Source organism: Bos indicus, chromosome 14 (genome assembly GCF_029378745.1).
Source record: "Bos indicus isolate NIAB-ARS_2022 breed Sahiwal x Tharparkar chromosome 14, NIAB-ARS_B.indTharparkar_mat_pri_1.0, whole genome shotgun sequence".
Classification (NCBI taxonomy): domain Eukaryota; kingdom Metazoa; phylum Chordata; class Mammalia; order Artiodactyla; family Bovidae; genus Bos; species Bos indicus.
In genome coordinates, this window is record NC_091773.1 from 19,561,445 (window position 1) to 19,580,081 (window position 18,637).

Consider the following 18,637-nt stretch of genomic DNA (forward strand, 5'->3'; position numbering starts at 1 on the left):
CATGACAGAGTGCTGCCACGACCAGCCCTTCCCCTCCAGGCTCCATCCTCCAGTGCTGCAGGACCTGAAGTCTTGGAGCCAATGTTTTCCTTCCTTGGTGTCTGCTATGTCCGCAGTGTGCTCACATCCACTGCCTTGGCCTTAGACAGTCTCCGCCTGTGATGGAACAGCTCTGAAGGTATAAAGGGAGGAGGGCCGAGGGCATCTTGCTCTCTCTCCAGGCCCCAGGACCTCTGGAATCTGGCACCATGGACAAAAGTACTCTTCATCAGCCACACACGAATGCACATAACAAATACACAGACTGGCAAGCTGGAGGCTAAAAATCCCTCAATACTTACCTCCAAGCTAAAGTCTTCCCTAACTGTGAGATCTATTTATCCAGACTGTTCACCTGACACCCTTTCCTGGATGCCTCAAAGGAATCTCAAACTGAACAGGCCCCAGATTGAATCTGCCTGAGAAGCACTCTTACTATTTCCTTCTGCCTTACCACCCCCAACCCTCCATCCAGTCACACGCACATGAGAAGTGTCTCCATTTCCCTGCGGCATTGTGTGAGATGGGAGCCTTGTCTGTGCTGGGCCTGGCAGGAGCTTCCTCTGGGCCTCTCTACTTCCACTGAGGCCATGCTCCACGCCCTCTCATTCCCAAACCATTTCCGTCCCACAGCTGACGTGTCTGCCGGACAGGCACACCAGTGGCCCACACTCGCTTGCCACTCTGCCACCTCCTTCCTGTTTGGAGCTCTAGAAGGCCCCCCACACCCCTGCCTCCATGGATACTTCTCTTTCATCTCTTTTTCATCCAACATCCTCTGAGCTTTCCAGTGTCACTTAAGTAGCACTGCTTCAGAACACGGGCCTTCGATCCCCAAACTGTCGACTCACTGTCTCTCAGAATATCCTGTTTGTTCTCACCAAGCACTGACTACAACTTAAAATCATAAATGTCTTTGGTTTCAATTGGTTTATGTGGGACTCCCTCACCAGACAATGCTCCATGAGCACAGGACAATGCCTGGTTTTGTCAACTATGTAGAACCAGAACCCAACCCAGGACCAGGGGAAGTGAAAAGAGGAAGAAATGTAAGCCAAGAGACTAAGTAAGGGTCAAAAGATGAAAAGAGAATAAAACGTCAAAGTAGAGAGAAAGGACAATGTTTTTCTTTCCTGAGTTCAGTTCAATGAATTTCCATGAAACTAAAATGCAGCTTATGGAGAAGGAAATGGCAACCTACTCCAGCCTTCTTGCCTGGAGAATCCCATGGATGGAGGAACCTGGCGGGCTACTGTCCCTGAGGTCACAAAGAGTTGGACACGACTGAGCAAAACACAACATTAGTTCAGTTCAGTCACTCATTGTGTCTGACTCTTTGTGACCCCATGGACTGCAGCATGCCAGGCTTCCCTGTCCATCACCAACTCCCAGAGCTTGCTCAAACTCATGTCCATCGAGTCAGTGATGCCATCCAACCATCTCATCCTCTTTCGTCCCCTTCTTCTCCGGCCCTCAATGTTTCCCAGCATCAGGGTCTTTCCCAATGAGTCAGTTCTTCCCATGAAGTAGCCAAAGTATTGGAGATTCAGCTTCTGCATCAGTTCTTCCAGTGATTATTCAGGACTGACTTCCTTTAAGATTGACTGTTTTGATCTCCTTAGAGTCCAAAGGACTCTCAAGAGTCTTCTCCAACATCACAGTTCAAAAGCATCAATTCTTCTGTGCTCAGCTTTCTTTACGGTCCAACTCTCACACCCATACATGACTACTGGAAAAACCATAGCTTTGACTAGATGGACTTCTGTTGGCAGAGTAATGTCTCTGCTTTTTAATATGCTGTCTAGGTTGGTCACAGCTTTTCTTCCAAGGAGTGTCTTTTAATTTCATGGCTGCAGTCACCATCTGCAGTGATTTTTGGAGTCCCCAAAAATAAAGTCTGTCACTGTTTTCATTGTTTCCCCGTCTATTTGCCATGAAGTGATGGGACTGGATGCCATGATCTTCATTTTTTGAATGCTGCGTTTTAAGCCAACTTTTTTACTCTCCTCTTTCACTTTCAAATCAAGAGGCTCTTTAGTTCTTCTTCACTTTCTGCCATAAGGGTGGTATCACCTGTATATCTGAGGTTACTGATATTTTTCCTGGCAATCTTGATTCTAGCTTGTGCTTCATCCAGTCCAGCATTTCACATGATGTACTCTGCATAGAAGTTAAACAAACAGGGTGACAATATATAGCCTTGATGTACTCCTTCCCCAATTTGGAACCAGTGTGTTGTTCCGTGTTCGGTTCTAACTGTTGCTTCTTGACCTGGATACAGATTTCTCAAGGGGCAGGTCAGGTGGTCTGTATTCCCATCTCTTTAAGAATTTTCCAGTTTGTTGTGATCCACACAGTCAAAGGCTTTGACGTAGTCAATAAAGCAAAAGTAGATGTTTTTCTGGAACTCTCTTGCTTTTTTGATGATCCAACAGATGTTGGCAATTTGATCTCTGATTCCTCTGCCTTTTCTAAATCCAGCTTGAACATCTGGAAGTTCACGGTTCCCATGATGTTGAAGGCTGGCTTGGAGAATTTTGAGCATTACTTTGCTAGCGTATGAGATGAGTGAAATTGTGTGATAAATTGAACATTCTTTGGCATTGCCTTTCTTTGGGATTGGAATGAAAACTGACCTTTTCCAGTCCTGTGGCCACTGCTTAGTTTTCCAAATTTGCTGGCATACTGACTGCAGTACTTGCACAGCATCATCTTTTAGGATTTGAAAGAACACAACTGGGATTCCATCACCTCCACTAGCTTTGTTCATAGTGATGCTTCCTAAGGCCCCCTTGACTTCACATTCCAGGATGTCTGGCTCTAGGTGAGTGATCACACCATCATGGTTATCTGGTCGTGAAGATCCTTTTTGTACAGTCTTCTGTGTACTGCTGCCACCCCTTCTTAGTATCTCCTGCTTCTGTTATGTCCATACCATTTCTGTCCTTTACGGTGCCCACCTTTGCATGAAATGTTTCTTTGGTATCTCCAATTTTCTTGAAGAGATCTCTAGTCTTTCCCATTTTATTGTTTTCCTCTATTTTTTTGCACTGATCAGTGAGGAAGGCTTTCTTATCTCTTGCTATTCTTTGGAACTCTGCATTCAAATGGGTATATCTTTCCTTTTCTCTTTTGCCTTTAGCTTCTCTTCTTTTCTCAGCTATTTGTAAGGCCTCATCAAACAACCATTTTGCCTTTTTGCATTTCTTTTTCTTGGGGATGGTCTTGATCCCTTCCTCCTGTACAGTGTAACAAACCTCAGTCCATAGTTCTTCGTGCACTATGTTTATCAGATCTAATCCCCTGAAATAGTTAAATATGAAGGGTCTTTCCCTCCAGGCTTTCGTCCAAATGCAAGACCACTGGACAAGTTCTATGAATTCAATGCCCTCACGAAAGACTAACTCTCCAGCAATAAATGTTTCTGCAGTGACAGGCTAGAAACAACGTGTCTCTGAGGGATAAAATTATCTGTCCCTAAGTTAAGCATCTCAAGGAAAAAGGAAGTGATGGTTTCAGAAAGGGAGGAAGAAAGTCAATCACCACGGACAGGGAGTAGAGTGGTCTAGACACCACTCTGCCAGGAGGGGGTTGTGGCAGGCAGCCCACTTCTGCGCTCTCTGCTGCAGTTCCCTCCAGAAGAAACTAGTGCTCCCCCTGGGCTAAAAAGCCTGTGGTCTGATTAGTCATACGTTTACCTAGCACTTATCCAACATGAAGTGGGTCCAGGTAAAGGTGTGTGCTGGTGCTGAACAGATTTCCTGCTTACTGTTTAGGGAGTGCTTCGGGTCTGGCTTCTGTTACTTTTGATTGAATGATTTATAAAACTAAAGTTCATGTGGCTTACTCTGATATATAACACCTTGAGAAACCAAGTAAAAATGTTTTCTTTAATAGCGTGAGTTAAAAGAAGTCATCCAGAAGAACAATGGACAGCAGACTCACATATGACATTTCTGAAATCTAACGTAAACTTTCGCTAATGTTTCACAGCTCAGAGGACAAATCTATCTGACCCTCTTCAGGACTGGCAGGCCTCAAATAAATTTCTCTTAATTTCAAAGGTGACAAAAATTGGGCTACATGCCATCAGAAGCTAAGCTGTGACTGATCTCATAAAAGTGCCATGGGTAGAGTGCTGGGAGCAGACAGACAAACGAGATCAGGTGCCAAGTTAGACGTGAGTCATCACAGTGTTTCCTCGGGGGGCATCTGACCTGGTTGGGCAGGAAGGGAGAATCACTGTAGCAAGAGTCCCAGAAAACAGACTTGCTTCTGTTTATGCCCAGGCACAGGCCTCAATTTACTCTGACATGGCAATTTCTGGCTCTACGGAAACAAATGGTGATCAGAGAAGACTTCAGTTCACTGCTGGAGCAGAGGTTCTTGGGAAAAAGCAGGTGAGCTAACTCAGGGGAGTGGCCCTCACTGTTCAGTCTCCCTGCTATGTCCTCCGTGCTCGGGCCTCTGGACAAGACTGACTCTGTGCACTGCACGGCTGCCCGAAATTACCAGCAGGCAAGAAGTTACAGGCAGAAATCGCTGATAGAAAAGAGCATTCCGGGCAACACGCCTACGTCTTCTGAGGGTGTCTCCCCTCGTATCGTGTGGCACATGCAGGTGTGAAGGTCCACGCCAGGACACATGCTGCTGAGTGACTCTCAAGGACACACCTTATACACACCAGCAGAGAATCAGTAGAGGGCTAAGGGTCTTATTCCTTCTATATTAATTGGATTTGTAAACTGGAGACCTGATCATTATTACAGCAAATGAATCTAGAAAAAACTAATAATGGAGTATACAGTAAGACCTTTCTGTACCCCAAATACATTACAGAAGGCTCGTCTCCCACCCCAGGCCAAACGCTATGACCTCTGTCCAGAAGGACCACCCTTCCTCATGGTACACAGTCTACTCAGGTCCCATGCCGGCTTTCCAGGGTGACTGGCCCCTGGCCATCTAGCATCAAACAGAGCCTGCTTCCAAGTCAATATTCTTCCCTTTCTTTCAGCTTCAGTATTCTCTACAACCCTGTCATGTGGGGATTCTATATCTCATGATGGTTTTCTTTCATCCACGTATAACTGTCAGCAAGTCAATCTCTGAGGCCCAGTGTTCTCATCTATGAAATGGGTTACCGTCCTCCAGCCTCTGTTTATAATCTCACATGTGCTACAAGAAATCCCCATGCTCACTGATGCATATTCATTACATCTGATTAACTCAGTGTTGCTTTCTTATTTCTGAGCTTTACACCTGCCCTGCCTTCAATCCACTGTGAGCACAGCCTCAGTTGGTATGTGCCAGGTGGGAGCAGTGCTCTGCGGGCTTTAGGATCTTCTCCTCAGAGCCCAGCATGGTCACAGACCGCAGAAGCAGCCAAGCAAGACAAAACCTTTGTCTGATCTGTAACTGTCTCAGGTAAGTCTGTTTAAAAGGACACAATTTTAAGTCTAGAACAAAACCGGTCAACAGCTACAAGTGTGCTAAAGACCTAAAGACGGATATATTGGTTTCACACATACATTTTCCAAACAGAATAAAAATAAACTTTTCTATAATTCCACAAGAAATATTCTGTAACTCTGCACCTGAAAGGACTTTGTGAAATTCATGGTCCTTCAAAGTAAGCTGCAGTCCACCGGAAGGCGACTGACAGGTAACAGAGTCGTGCTTGCTGCCGCTCCTTCAGAACATCAGAAGGCACCGTAAGGACAGGATGCCTGTGACTTATTATTGCTTCAGTATGTGCTTCTCTAACAGTAGAGGCACAAAATGACTGATTGTCAGATAAACTGGCATCTACACTTTTAATTTCTATTCTTCTATAAATCTGTTACTGCTTTGAGAGCAATTTAACATAGAAAGATGACCTCAGAAGGGTCTGACAAGGACAAAGAAACTCTTACTCAACCATGTGTCTACAGCTGTCTGCAAACACACAACCAGGAAGAGTGGAAATGCGAGTAGAAAGCTGCCGCTCCCACTATCTGTTGGAGCGAAGCACCGTGAATCACAGGTCTGCCCTTGCTCCCACAGCTGCTGAGTTAGGCAGGGCACCAAGGCAGCCACTACCCACAGGGGGCTACCTAAAATGACTTAATTAAACTTCAGTGAAATTATAAATGTAGTTTGCTCGCCCCAGCAGCCGTAGTGCCTGCGTGGTCAGTGGCTGCTGCACGGGCGAGGGCAGTGAGCAACATCCGCATCACTCACAGATCCTGAGGTAACACCGAAGTGAACTCAAAAGGCCCATCTGAGAGCCACAGACCCACCAGCTGCCATTTCTTTATCCTGGTTTCTAAGACATAAAACTTGACAGCCATTGTCATGGTCTTCTTAACCTTGCCTTGGCTCTTTCAGAACAATACCAATCATGTTTGTATGACGTTCAGTAACATAAACAATCAAAGGTAAAAGTAAATGTGACTAACTTTTCTACTAGGTCTATTTAGATAAAATGGAGAAGGAAATGGCAACCCACTCCGGTATTCTTGCCTGGAAAATTCCATGGACAGAGAAGCCTGGCAGGCTACAGTCCACAGGGTCACAAAGAGTTGGCCACAACTGAGCAACTGAGCACATTTAGATAATTATACGTGGACAAAATCCTCTGTCATACCAGGTGTTTCAAATTTTGATGTAAGAGAAAACCAACCAAAGAAAAACCACCCCTGTGCGTGGTGATGAAACCACTCTGAGAAGAGCTTCCCCTCTGTGCAGATGAGTGTGGGCCCGGCACCCATGTCCGTCACTCACCGTGCCCTGGTTGGGTCTGCGCTGTCTGCCTGCTGGCCTCTGCAGGGCAGGGAGTACACTCTCTGCACCACCACTCGCACGCCCACTCCCGTCCAGGCGGCAGCTCCGTGGCTCTCGACTGCATCCAGCAGAGAGTCCCTCAGGGGAGCTTGGCTGGGGACGCATGGCTCCACTTGTTCAGGATGGAGGGTCTGGTCTGTGCCCACCGCAGTGTGACTATCACACAGAACCTGATGAGACATGCAAAAGGAACACTTGCAGCCTGACTCACGAGGGCATGCACCATACCAAATGTGGCAGCCCGCGTGACTGTAGGACACTCAAGGAATGACAAGGACAAATGCACAGCCACAGCTCAGGGCTCCCACCTGCGGGCCACCTGTGCAGCCATGGTGAGCGAGGCACACAGACCACCTCGGGGGTTTGAGAACATGCAGAAAGGACTCCTATTAAAATATCTCATGGTAATTTTAAAAGTTTTCTTCTATGAGGTAACAATCTCAAAGCACAAACTACAAAACAAAACGAAAGAAGGACCAGGGTTACTGTGAAGTGCCAGCACTCTGCACACTCCAGTGAACCACAGGAGCCGCCTCAGCAATCCCGGTAAACACCTTCACAAGAGGACGGTGCCTCCAGAAGACTCTGTGCCCCTGCATCCCAGCACTGTTCTCTACATCCTGTGCTTGCGTAACAAACATGTGACCCTCACAACCCAAGGAGGCAGGCTGCACCGTCACCACTGTTATACAGACAGGCGTGCTGAGACAGGAGCCGAGAATCCTGCCCAAGACTGCCAGCAGGAAGTGGCTGAGGCAGGACCCGAACTCGGCACTGAGGTCCACAGCCCGCACTCTCGACACTAAGCTCTCTGGCAGCTACCCTGGCATAGATGGCAACGTAGACACATTTCATGAATTTAACATCACATACTTGTTTGAAACTGTATGTTAAAGCAGTAATGTAGTTTGGGCCATATACTGTACATCTGTTAAATTGATTAAAGGGAGATTTCATGTAATTCCTTCCAGACACATGTTCTGATAGTCAAAGAGAGGCCCTGCTTGATTCCACACATACAAAGCAGGATGAAAGTCCATTTGCTTTGCTTTCTGGTTTCCCCTCATGTGGTCACCCTCAACATACCCCTCAGTGCTGACGCGGGGAGCCAGGTGACCCTGAGGTAGCTGCGCTGGAGTCAGACACTTGGAGCCCACAGCACCCCAGGAGTGTCCTCTTGCCTACCACAAGTGTGGCTTAGCGCTCCCCCAGTTCATCATCATGGATAGTCATGGCTCAGGGTCATTAACATTCCAAAAAGCAATCTCCAGTGTGTAACCTCAAGTTTACGCAACTCTCTTTATCCCCAGGGCAACAAACATCATGAAAAAGAAAAAGATGATTTTTTAAAATAAATTAAAGAGGCTTAAGTAAGCTCTTAGGCAGTTATGAGAACAGAAAAAAAACTCAAATTTTAATAAATTAGAGTATATATGACATATATGTGTGTTGAATACTTAAAGAAGACCAAAGGAAAACACTTCTATAAATACCTGGCCTTTAAATGCAGTATTATTACAAAGTGAAAATTTCTAAGTTGAGGAGTATACCTTGCTTTCGGGTGAGCTATCGGTTAGGCTCTTAAACTGGAACATCTGAGCCAGAGTGCTGCTCCTCCTCGGACAGGGCGTGTAACACTCGTGCCCATCACGTGATGCTTCTGAATCTTCTTTGGCAACAACTTTCTGACAAAAGTAAGTATTCAGAATAACAGGGCAACTTCCACCTGGGATAATAAGCTTTTGCCTGGAAAGGGAAAGAAACGCAAATAAAAATTTATTTGCAATGCTGGATTCCTCTCTCTTGCTAAATCTTGAGTACGAAGGGCAATGGCGTGCTGGCTACAGACACCACAAACCAGCCCCAGGGAGAGCGCCCTGGCCTCACGCAGCGTCAGTGCATCTGCTCTGCTGCTCGGAGCAGATCCTGCCTCTGGAGTCAGGTGGAGGAGGCGACCACACCCCTGCCAGTGGGAGCTGCTGCAGGGTGGCCTCAGGACCCCTCAGGGGCAGGCACCACCAGAGGGGAGGAGCACAGACCTGAAGGGAACGTTACAAGAAGACAGCTCGCCTCTTTCAGAGAAGAGGCGTCAGACACCAAAGGAACTCCACCTTCGCTACCAAACGGACACAGTTACAGTCACTGCGGTGGCTCACATTTGAGCAGAAACAGGACAAGGTTCTCCCGGTGCCTCTCAGACTCTCAGGCTCATTCCTCACACAGGGGGAGCTGCTTAACATTCAGGGAGATTTAGAACCTCCACTCCCAGGGAGATGGAGGAGATACACTTTCCCTGTTTCTCCCCCTAGACACAGGGACTGCCTGATGTTGCACAGAAACAAAATGAGAAGATGCTGAAAGGAGAGAGGAGCAGACAACACCCTCAAAAGCGCACTTTCTCCGACTGAAGGACAAGGAAGGGGCAGCCCAGTGAGCCAGAAAGGGTTTTGCTGTTTCCTTTTAGGCAAACTTCACAGAAAAACCGTGACCCATGGCCACACACACCAGCCAAGGGCGAGAGGAGCCCACACGTGGCCCTTGACAGGCTGTCGTGGGGAGTCTCTGCAGCCCAGTGGGACCGCCCACCCCGCCATCACAGGGTGATGCCCGACGCCCAGAACCAAGCCCCACCTCCAGCCCACGCAGTGTCAGAGGAGGCCCAGCAGTGTCAGGGCTTTCCCCACAACCCAGTCTCCCACCACCGTCCACTGCGGTCAGCGGGGGCCATGCGGGGGGCAGGGACGAGGGGTATCCTGACGTCTCCCTCTGCCTGGTAGAGAGAACCCCCCCATCCCCCCATTTCTCTTCCCAGAGCACTGTCAGACAAAGCCAGCTAAAACTGGTTTAAATAAGATCCAGGATCTCATAATACCTAACGTGCACAGTTACCATCTAAAATCACTTGTTACACAAAGACTGACGCCAGGAGGCGAACAGGGGCAACGGGGATGAGATGGTTGGATGGCATCGCTGAGTCAACAGACATGGGTTTGAGCAAGCTCCAGGAGATGGTGAAGGACAGGGAAGCCTGGCGTGCTGCAGTCCATGGGGTCGCAAAGAGTCAGCCACGTCTGAGTGACTGAACAACAAGGTTTGTAAAAGCTCACTTGATAAATCACATGACAACCAACAACAGCAATGAACATCAACATGAGGCTGGGCCTGCACGGATTCTTCTGCTAAGGAATATGAGGAATGCGATGTGTTTACTTTCCAGTCCTCGCTCAGGACCTCCCTGACGAGGCAGCGGCGGCAGCGGCACAGGCTGCCATGCAGGTAGTCACACACGGGGACACACACAGAATCCTAGGGTGTGGAGCCAAGCACCAGGGTTTCTACTGAAGCTCATTTAGAAAAGAAAGAGAACCCTGTATATTCAAATAGAAACAGTAATTTGTCAGAATGTCTGCTTTCACGAAGAACCATTTCCATTGTTCTTTACTGAGTCTGTTATGAACAGAATTCAGGTAAACAGGGAAAAATAGACTGTTTTTTAATGTCACCAAGGGCACAGAAGGAAAACCAAGTGAAATCTCTTTTCATTTTCCAGTGCTTGTCAACCCTGCCAAAGTGTGAAATATCCTATTAGCAGCTCAGAACAAACAGTATTTCTTTCACATCACAAATAAGATCAATGTGTTTATTTACTGTCTAGGAAGAAGGTGTCCTAATCTGGTGGGTGGCAAAGACAACTGTTGGGATTAATGCTGTGACCTAAAGAAAACAAGACAAACAGAAGGAATTCCCTTACTTTTTTCCTTCTCTCTTATTTTAATGGCTAGTTAGCTAAAGAGTCAGACTGAGAACTGTAGTCGTCAGAAAAACAAAAGGCAATGGCACCCCACTCCAGGACTCTTGCCATGAAATTCCCGTGGATGGAGGGGCCTGGTGGGCTGCAGTCCATGGGGTCGCTAGGAGTCAGACACGACTGAGCGACTTCACTTTCACTTTTCACTTTCATGCATTGGAGAAGGAAATGGCAACCCACTCCAGTGTCCTTGCCTGGAGAATCCCAGGGACGGGGAGCCTGGTGGGCTGCCGTCTATGGGGTCGCACAGAGTCGGATACGACTGAAGCGACTTAGCAGCAGCAGCAGCAGTCTTAATCTACTTTCCACTTATGACATACCTGGGACCAGTAATAAATTCTGTTTACAATTCTGTCTCCACTGGAAGCCACAGTACAGAGCTGGCTGGTGTACACGTCCCCCACCACCATGGGGGGCAGGCTGAGGGGAAGACAGCCCACAAGGGGACAGACACCAAGGGAACACCCGAGAGAAGCAGATCAACGCTGGTGCTGCCGGAACCCAGGCTTCTGAGGGCAGACAAGCATGGAGCTCTCCAAGTAATTAATCATCTACAGATTGCTATCCCTGTGAGAGGTCTTGTCTGATTGGTTCACCCATCATTATTTCATACAGATAAAAATGTTTTTCAAATGGATGTTACCCCTTTTTCTGGCGTCTGTGGCAAAAGCACCTCTTCTCTCTGTACTCACTAGTGCTTTTCAAAATGTTTATGCTGGCCTCTACAACTAAACCCCTCAAATCCTAGAATAGATCATCTGCCTCTCCTTTATCTTTGTTTCTGAGTGCCAGACAGTACCTGACATGTGTAAGGGACTCAATAAATGCTTCCTAAATTAATGCAACCAAAACCACTTTATTCCTATTCATCAGATGTGTTTATAAAGAAATGAGCGTGCCTTCTGAACAGATAAACCAGAACTTACACAGCTGTGTCCATGTTCTTTAGAGGAGGAATCTGGCCGTGGCACACATTTCATATCAGGCCGTGGAAGAATAGAAGGTTGGAGGGGACGTGTGCAGGCACAGAGCTCCAGAGCACAGCACACGATGGCTTGGGAGGCGGGGGGAAAGACATGGTTTGGATTCTAAGAAGCCTGGGTTTAAATCCTGGCTTTGCTACTGAAAAAGTCAGTTTTCATTCCAATCCCAAAGAAAGGCAATGCCAAAGAACGCTCAAACTACCGCACAATTGCACTCATCTCACACGCTAGTAAAGTAATGCTCAAAATTCTCCAAGCCAGGCTTCAGCAATGCATGAACCATGAACTTGCAGTTGTTCAAGCTGGTTTTAGAAAAGGCAGAGGAACCAGAGATCAAATTGCCAACATGCACTGGATCATGGAAAAAGCAAGAGAGTTCCAGAAAAACATCTATTTCTGCTTTATTGACTATGCCAAAGCCTTTGACTGTGTGGATCACAATAAACTGTGGAAAATTCTGAAACAGATGGGAATACCAGACCACCTGACCTGCCTCTTGAGAAATTTATATGCAGATCAGGAAACAACAGTTAGAACTGGACATGGAACAACAAACTGGTTCCAAAGAGGAAAAGGAGTACGTCAAGGCTGTATATTGTCACCCTGCTTATTTAACGTCTATGCAGAGTACATCATGAGAAACGCTGGGCTGGAAGAAGCACAAGCTGGAATCAAGATTGCCGGGAGAAATATCAATATCCTCAGATACGCAGATGACACTACCCTTATGGCAGAAAGTGAAGAGGAACTCAAAAGCCTCTTGATGAAGGTGAAAGAGGAGAGTGAAAAAGTTGGCTTAAAGCTCAACATTCAGAAAACTAAGATCATGGCATCTGGTCCCATCACTTCATGGCAATTACATGGGGAAACAGTGGAAACAGTGTCAGACTTTATTTTGGGGGGCTCCAAAATCACTGCAGATGGTGACTGCAGCCATGAAATTAAAAGACGCTTACTCCTTGGAAAGTTATGACCAACCTAGATAGCATATTCAAAAGCAGAGACATTACTTTGCCAACAAAGGTCTGTCTAGTCAAGGCTATGGTTTTTCCAGTGGTCATGTATGGATGTGAGAGTTGGACTGTGAAGAAAGCTGAGCACCAAAGAATTGATGCTTTTGTACTGTGGTGCTGGAGAAGACTCTTGAGAGTCCCTTGGACTGCAAGGAGATCCAACCAGTCCATTCTGAAGGAGATCAGCCCTGGGATTTCTTTGGAAGGAATGATGCTAAAGCTGAAACTCCAGTACTTTGGCCACCTCATGCGAAGAGCTGACTCACTGGAAAAGACTGTGATGCTGGGAGGGATTGGGGGCAGGAGGAGAAGGGGATGACATAGGATGAGATGGCTGGATGGCATCACTGACTCGATGGACGTGAGTCTGAGTGAATTCCAGGAGTTGGTGATAGACAGGGAGGCCTGGTGTGCTGCGATTCATGGGGTTGCAAAGAGTCGGACACGACTGAGCGACTGAACTGAACTGAACTGAGCTGTGTGAATGTGGGCAAATGTAACTGATGACTCAGTTTGTATAACACAGGAGCATGAACAGTAGCTATAAGGACCGCAGAGATTTCTTCGAGGATGAAGTAACAGCATGGTGTGGGGTTCTGGGAGCAGCTTTGCACAAATAGATGGAGGCTGCCAGTACTGCTGCTCCTCCAAGAATTACACCTTCAGTCACTTCACAGTAGTCACTGTCTCTTGTTTAGCAAAAACTAGGGTAACAGTGTTATTTGCCTGTGGCCCATCTTCTTTCTCCTCCTGAAGGTCAGTGAGAAGTCTACGCCATGAGCAGAAAATACGACTCCCCGCTGCCTCCATGTGCTCATGTGCACGAAGACGCCTGTGTCGCTCCTCCTCTCTGGCTGGATTCTGCTCTGGGTGCTACTGCACTGGCCACACTCTCATTCAGTCCTCTTCACAATGAGGAGGCCTGTCTGCATTTTCAGAGGAGGAACGATAACAACTGTGTCCACAGCAAGGGTCCACGACAGGGCTGAAACACAAGCCAACGGCTTTAAAGCCAGTCTGTTCTCTTTCCTGGTGGGAGGACGGGACCCACCACTGAATGTGGCCAGAAAGGTCCCGCACCACTCCCGGAAGGGCAGTGCCTGGACAGGAAGTGGCACGGCTGCCAGGCAGGGGCCAGTGCACAGGTCAGCGGAGCCACCAGGACAGTGTGAGACAGTGGGGGGCCCATCTGACAAGCAGCCACGCAGGGACGTAAAAGCAGATGCACAAAGGTCTCTGGTGACAACAGAGCCTCAGAGCCACTTTCTACACCCGTGCCTGGAAGGCAGCCATAGTGGCAAATAGATTTTAAATAAAATGAAAGAAAACAAAACCTACAATACAGATCCCAAGGTGCAGGAGCCACGTGTCCAGTCTGCGATGTGGTCAGTACCATACTGGGCAGCACAGATCACCGCACAGAGTTCCACGCAGCTATCGGAGAACTTCATTCTCCAGAGAGAAAATAAACCACATTCCATTCACTTGGTAAGCCCTTTTTCATTGATCAACTTGCTGGATTTAAAAAGGCTATTGTACCTCTTGACTTCTGAGCCACTGCACAAGCTCAGGCCCATCTGGCCCCTCCCCCAGACACCAGCATATGAATCCCTGCGTGAAACCCAAGTTGGCAACAAGACAGTGTTAGCAGTGTTTTCATGAATTTTTAAAAACAGCAAAATATCCTGCCCACATTTTCAATTATTCAAAGAGTGAATGGGCACTCCTCCTCTCACCAAAAATCAGATTTATTCTAAAAAATTTAAAACCTTAATCCTAGGAAATCTCTAAACTGAAGAATCAAACCAATTTAAGAAACAGTAAGTTTACAGTTCATACTCCCTTTATTTTCAACTTCTTATTTGACAAGATTTATCACCTGGTTCAAATATGTTTCTTTTACCTTCCTATCCAAATAACACCCACATTACCTAAAAAACTGATAAAAACACTGATGCAGAACACAGTTATAACTGTGTGTTATTTTAAATTCCCAGAGTAGACATTAATTCCTTTTTTATCCAAATAAAGACATCACTGACAGTTTATTCCCATTCTAAAGTGGACAGCAAAAGACATTAAAGATGAATTCATGGAAGAATATAAAATGTAAGACAGACTTCCTCTATAAACCAGAAGCCTAATTCTCCACACCAACATAAGTTTCTTCCTCTGTAAACCAGAAGCCTAATTCTCCACACTAACATAAGTTTCTGACCATATCCTTTTTCAGGCACAGGTCACTGGAAATTCCAGTTTACAGAAAGAACCACCACTTTTCTGGCAGTAGGTGTAAACTTTATTTTCAAGGCACAAATCCCACACTTATTCAGTAACAAAAATTCTGTTAAAATATAATAGAAAATGCAGAAAGAAAGAAGGAAAGCAGGAAAAAGCATGGTCTGATGTCAGACTGACCTCGGTTTAAATTCTAGCTATGCTACATGCTGCCAATTTTATCTTCTTCAAATTACTTAGATTTTTCTCAACTTTAACTTTTTCATAACTAAAATGGGGATCATGCCTACTTAATGTTGTTACTGTGAGACTAGGTGCATACATTCCAATATACAAACCAGAGAGAGACGAGTACATACCAGGCTTGGCATACACACTGGCTACTAATTAAAATAGTACGTAATACATTGGCTATTTTAAAACTCTCTATAGGTTAACGGTATTTCCAGTGTAAGACAGGAAACCTTAAAAAAATTTAGTTTCCTCTGGGTTCATGCTAATATATGTACTTCTATATACAACTGGGTAATTAAAGGCCTTAAAAATGTTTATTCATTTTTATTCAACAAAGTCATTGTTAAGAATTTATACCAATGAAATAATCAGAGATGTGGAGGAATAAGACACACAAAAACATTAATCATACTCATATATTATAGTGAAACACAGCAAAGAAGCTAACTTTCTAATAAAAAGTAGAAAAGTAATGAAACAGCTATACAAATGATAGCATAAAGAATCCTAATTAAAGAAAAGTAGGGGTCTTCCCTGGGGGCTCAGTGGTAAAGAATCCATCTGCCAATCAATGCAGGAGACACAGGTCGATTCCTGGTCCAGGAAGATCCCACATGCCACAGAGCAACTAAGCCGGTGCACCACAACTAGGAGCCCGTGCCCCAGAGCCCGGGAGCCGCAACTGCTGATCCCCCCTGCTGCAAGCCCTGCAGCCCTAGAGCCTGTGCTCCGTAACAAGACCAGCGACCGCAATGAGAAGCCAGGGCACAGCAACAAGGAGTAGCCCCCTGTGGGTAACACCACTGTGGGTGACAACTGTTATATTGTTGAATTAGAGAAACAGATTCAGGCTCGTATGAACTATGAGATTCCCAGATAGTAAGACTACATATTATTTATATAACATTCTTACAAGGAGGAAGTTTTGAGATGAATTGCACCAGAAAACTAAGCAACTTATCCTTAAATAAAAGGATTATATACCAGTAAGTTTGAATGCTCTTCTTTATATTATTGTCTTTTTTTCCTACAGTAAAAATGTATTCTTTAACAGACACAAATAAGCACTTGAATCAACCTTTTACTTAACAATAAACTGCCTCATTACTTGAATAAACTAAACAACAACCACTTCCTGTGAGTAACTCTCAAATGAGTCCAAACTGACCAACTGGTAAGAGTTCACATGCTCCTTTCCCATCTCTTCCTCAGCACCTCAGTTCTATTGTCTGTCTACCCATCTCTAAGTTCAGATTTGCAGCACGACAGTACCACCTTTAAAGATACTCAGAAAGTGGACTACCATCTTTCAGCCACTCTGCTTCATTAAAGCATATTCCACCAGCTTACACAGCACAGTGCTGTGGCTGGACTTCCTGCAGCTGTGGTCTCTGGGTAAAGGACTCTCCCTGCTCTATTCAGTTCTGTTTCTTGAAAATCAGAAACAGCGATCTTTATGACAAGACCTAAATATATGCATTAACAAGGACAGTGAAGACAGAAACCTGATGCCTCAGGATCAGTTGTGGCCGGCCTCTATCTGTAAGGTCATAAGCATTTCCTGAACACAAACCTACAAGTATTCCCACGTTGCCACACCGCTCTCTCGGAGCCTATCTGAAACCTTTACTTACAGACTTTATCTCCTAATGTGACTCCAGAACAGAAAGTTTTAACTTGAGCATGAATCAGAACTACAGGCTTGTTACAACACCCACTGCTAGGCCCCACACCCTGAGCCTCTGATTCAGGAGTCTGGGGAGGGGCCGCCTAATCTGTGTTGGTTACAGGCTCCACGGTGACGCTGCTGGTCCCCTCACCATACTCGGAGGATTACTGCTCTAGAAAAACCCACACAACCATCACACCTTCCTAACTTCACTCAAGAGACTGGCAGCCCTTTCAAGTTTACTCTTGTTAGCTACAGAACACCTGCTCCACCGTCAGGACTTCCTGCACAAAGGGCAGGAAGCTTCTTGGCGGAGTCTTCTGGCTTTGCCAGGACTTGTACAAAGGCAGCACTTCCTCTTTTGCTCTCCCATCACATCTGGTGACCTGTACATATCTAAGACTTTAACTCACTGATTGGCAGGGCTTGGCCTTCTCACCTTTGAATTAACAATAAAGATCTCGCTCCATGCAGCAGAAAAAAAGAGAAAGAAATTATACCTCTTGTCTCTGGCCCACAGCTCAATGGCTCCAAGATAAAAATCACAACGTGATGAAGCGTTTTCTTCATGTGACGGAGTGAACAGCGCCTCCCTCACATCTCATCCACAGAGTTGGAAGACAAGGCTGCAAGTACTGGCTTGGCCGAAAACTTTGTTTGAGTTTTTTTGCTACATCTTAAAAAAACCTGGATGAACTTTTTGGCCATCCCAATGAAATGCATTTTTTTTTTTTTTTTTTAGAAACTTGCAACATAACACTCCATGCTTCTTTCTAGGTAAAAATTGTCTATTCAGAGCAGCAGTTTGGTACAGCAAGTAGAACAAGAACGTGAAAGTCTAGAGATTTGGGTTCAAATCCCATTTGGTCACTTACAAGCCAGATGATCTGGACTGCATCGCCTAAACAAACAGAATCCTTTTTGTCTTGTTCTGGTGGATAACAACATTTAAGCTTGACGATTTTAAGACAACAATGGATACCAAAGTATTTGATACATTAAAATGCTTTATATAAATGATGGTTATTATTCTTCAACAACCGTGGATTATAAAAATTCACCCATTCTAGAAAACTTCCAAACAGCATCTTTCCAATTACAAACAATTTAAAGCTGCAATTTCAATGCAACTTAATGTTGAACAGACAAACAAACAAAAAAGATGCTTTTTTAAAAACTATCAAAAGTGAGAACTCTTTTGGTGTATGATTTTTTAATCAGAAATATATTACTTCCCAAATACATAGGTAACAAAGCTAACTTCAATTCTAAGATGTCTATAACCACAAACCTCAATGTGGAGACCACTTTCAAAGAAAAATGAAACTTAGAAACAAAAAGATGAAGCGACAAGACACAAGGCAAGCCAGGAGTCAGAGGAGTGACTGAGTTTTTCCTTATGCTCGCCTTCACTAGAGCTCTGAAGGAAAACCTGGCTCAGGACAGACCAAAGAACCACAGCAGTCAGAATGGCTAAGCTTATCTTGTCCAGGTTTCTCTTTCCAACAGAGATACAAAGTTGATTTAAAAATCCACTTTTATCAAGAAATGTTACCATAACTATTCATACAAATAATTTAATCCGCAAATAGATTCAGATCACCAAAAACTAACGAAGGCAGAAACATAATAGTGTTCTGTAAAAGGAATTCTAATAATGGTCACATAATATATAATATAGATCTCAACAAAAGATGACAGTATTCACATGTAAAATAAATTTTTTAATGGTTTGATCTTTTGATCTCACCAAGAAAAATAAAAGTTGAGGTAACACAAAAAATGAGGAATAGACTACAGTATTTGAATAGTGTGTCAAGAAAAAAAAAGG

The 18,637-nt window shown here is 45.2% G+C and overlaps 1 protein-coding gene across 11 annotated transcripts in view; it reads right to left on the reverse strand.

Moving 5' to 3' along the window:
* Nucleotides 1-18,637, reverse strand: part of SPIDR (scaffold protein involved in DNA repair) — a 277,621-nt gene that overhangs the window by 87,410 nt on the left and 171,574 nt on the right. For 9 of the 11 annotated variants that reach the window (XM_070802507.1, XM_019973800.2, XM_070802509.1 and 6 more), the window contains 2 exons: nucleotides 8,412-8,607; nucleotides 6,802-7,031 (listed from right to left, as the gene is read on the reverse strand). The exons of 1 other annotated variant lie outside the window; for it this stretch is intronic. In XM_070802507.1, the coding sequence (XP_070658608.1) occupies nucleotides 6,802-7,031; nucleotides 8,412-8,607 (426 nt within the window). Of the gene's footprint in view, nucleotides 1-6,801; nucleotides 7,032-8,411; nucleotides 8,608-14,003; nucleotides 14,118-18,637 lie in introns of all 11 variants that reach the window. One more of the 11 variants, XM_070802512.1, reaches the window with a different exon arrangement.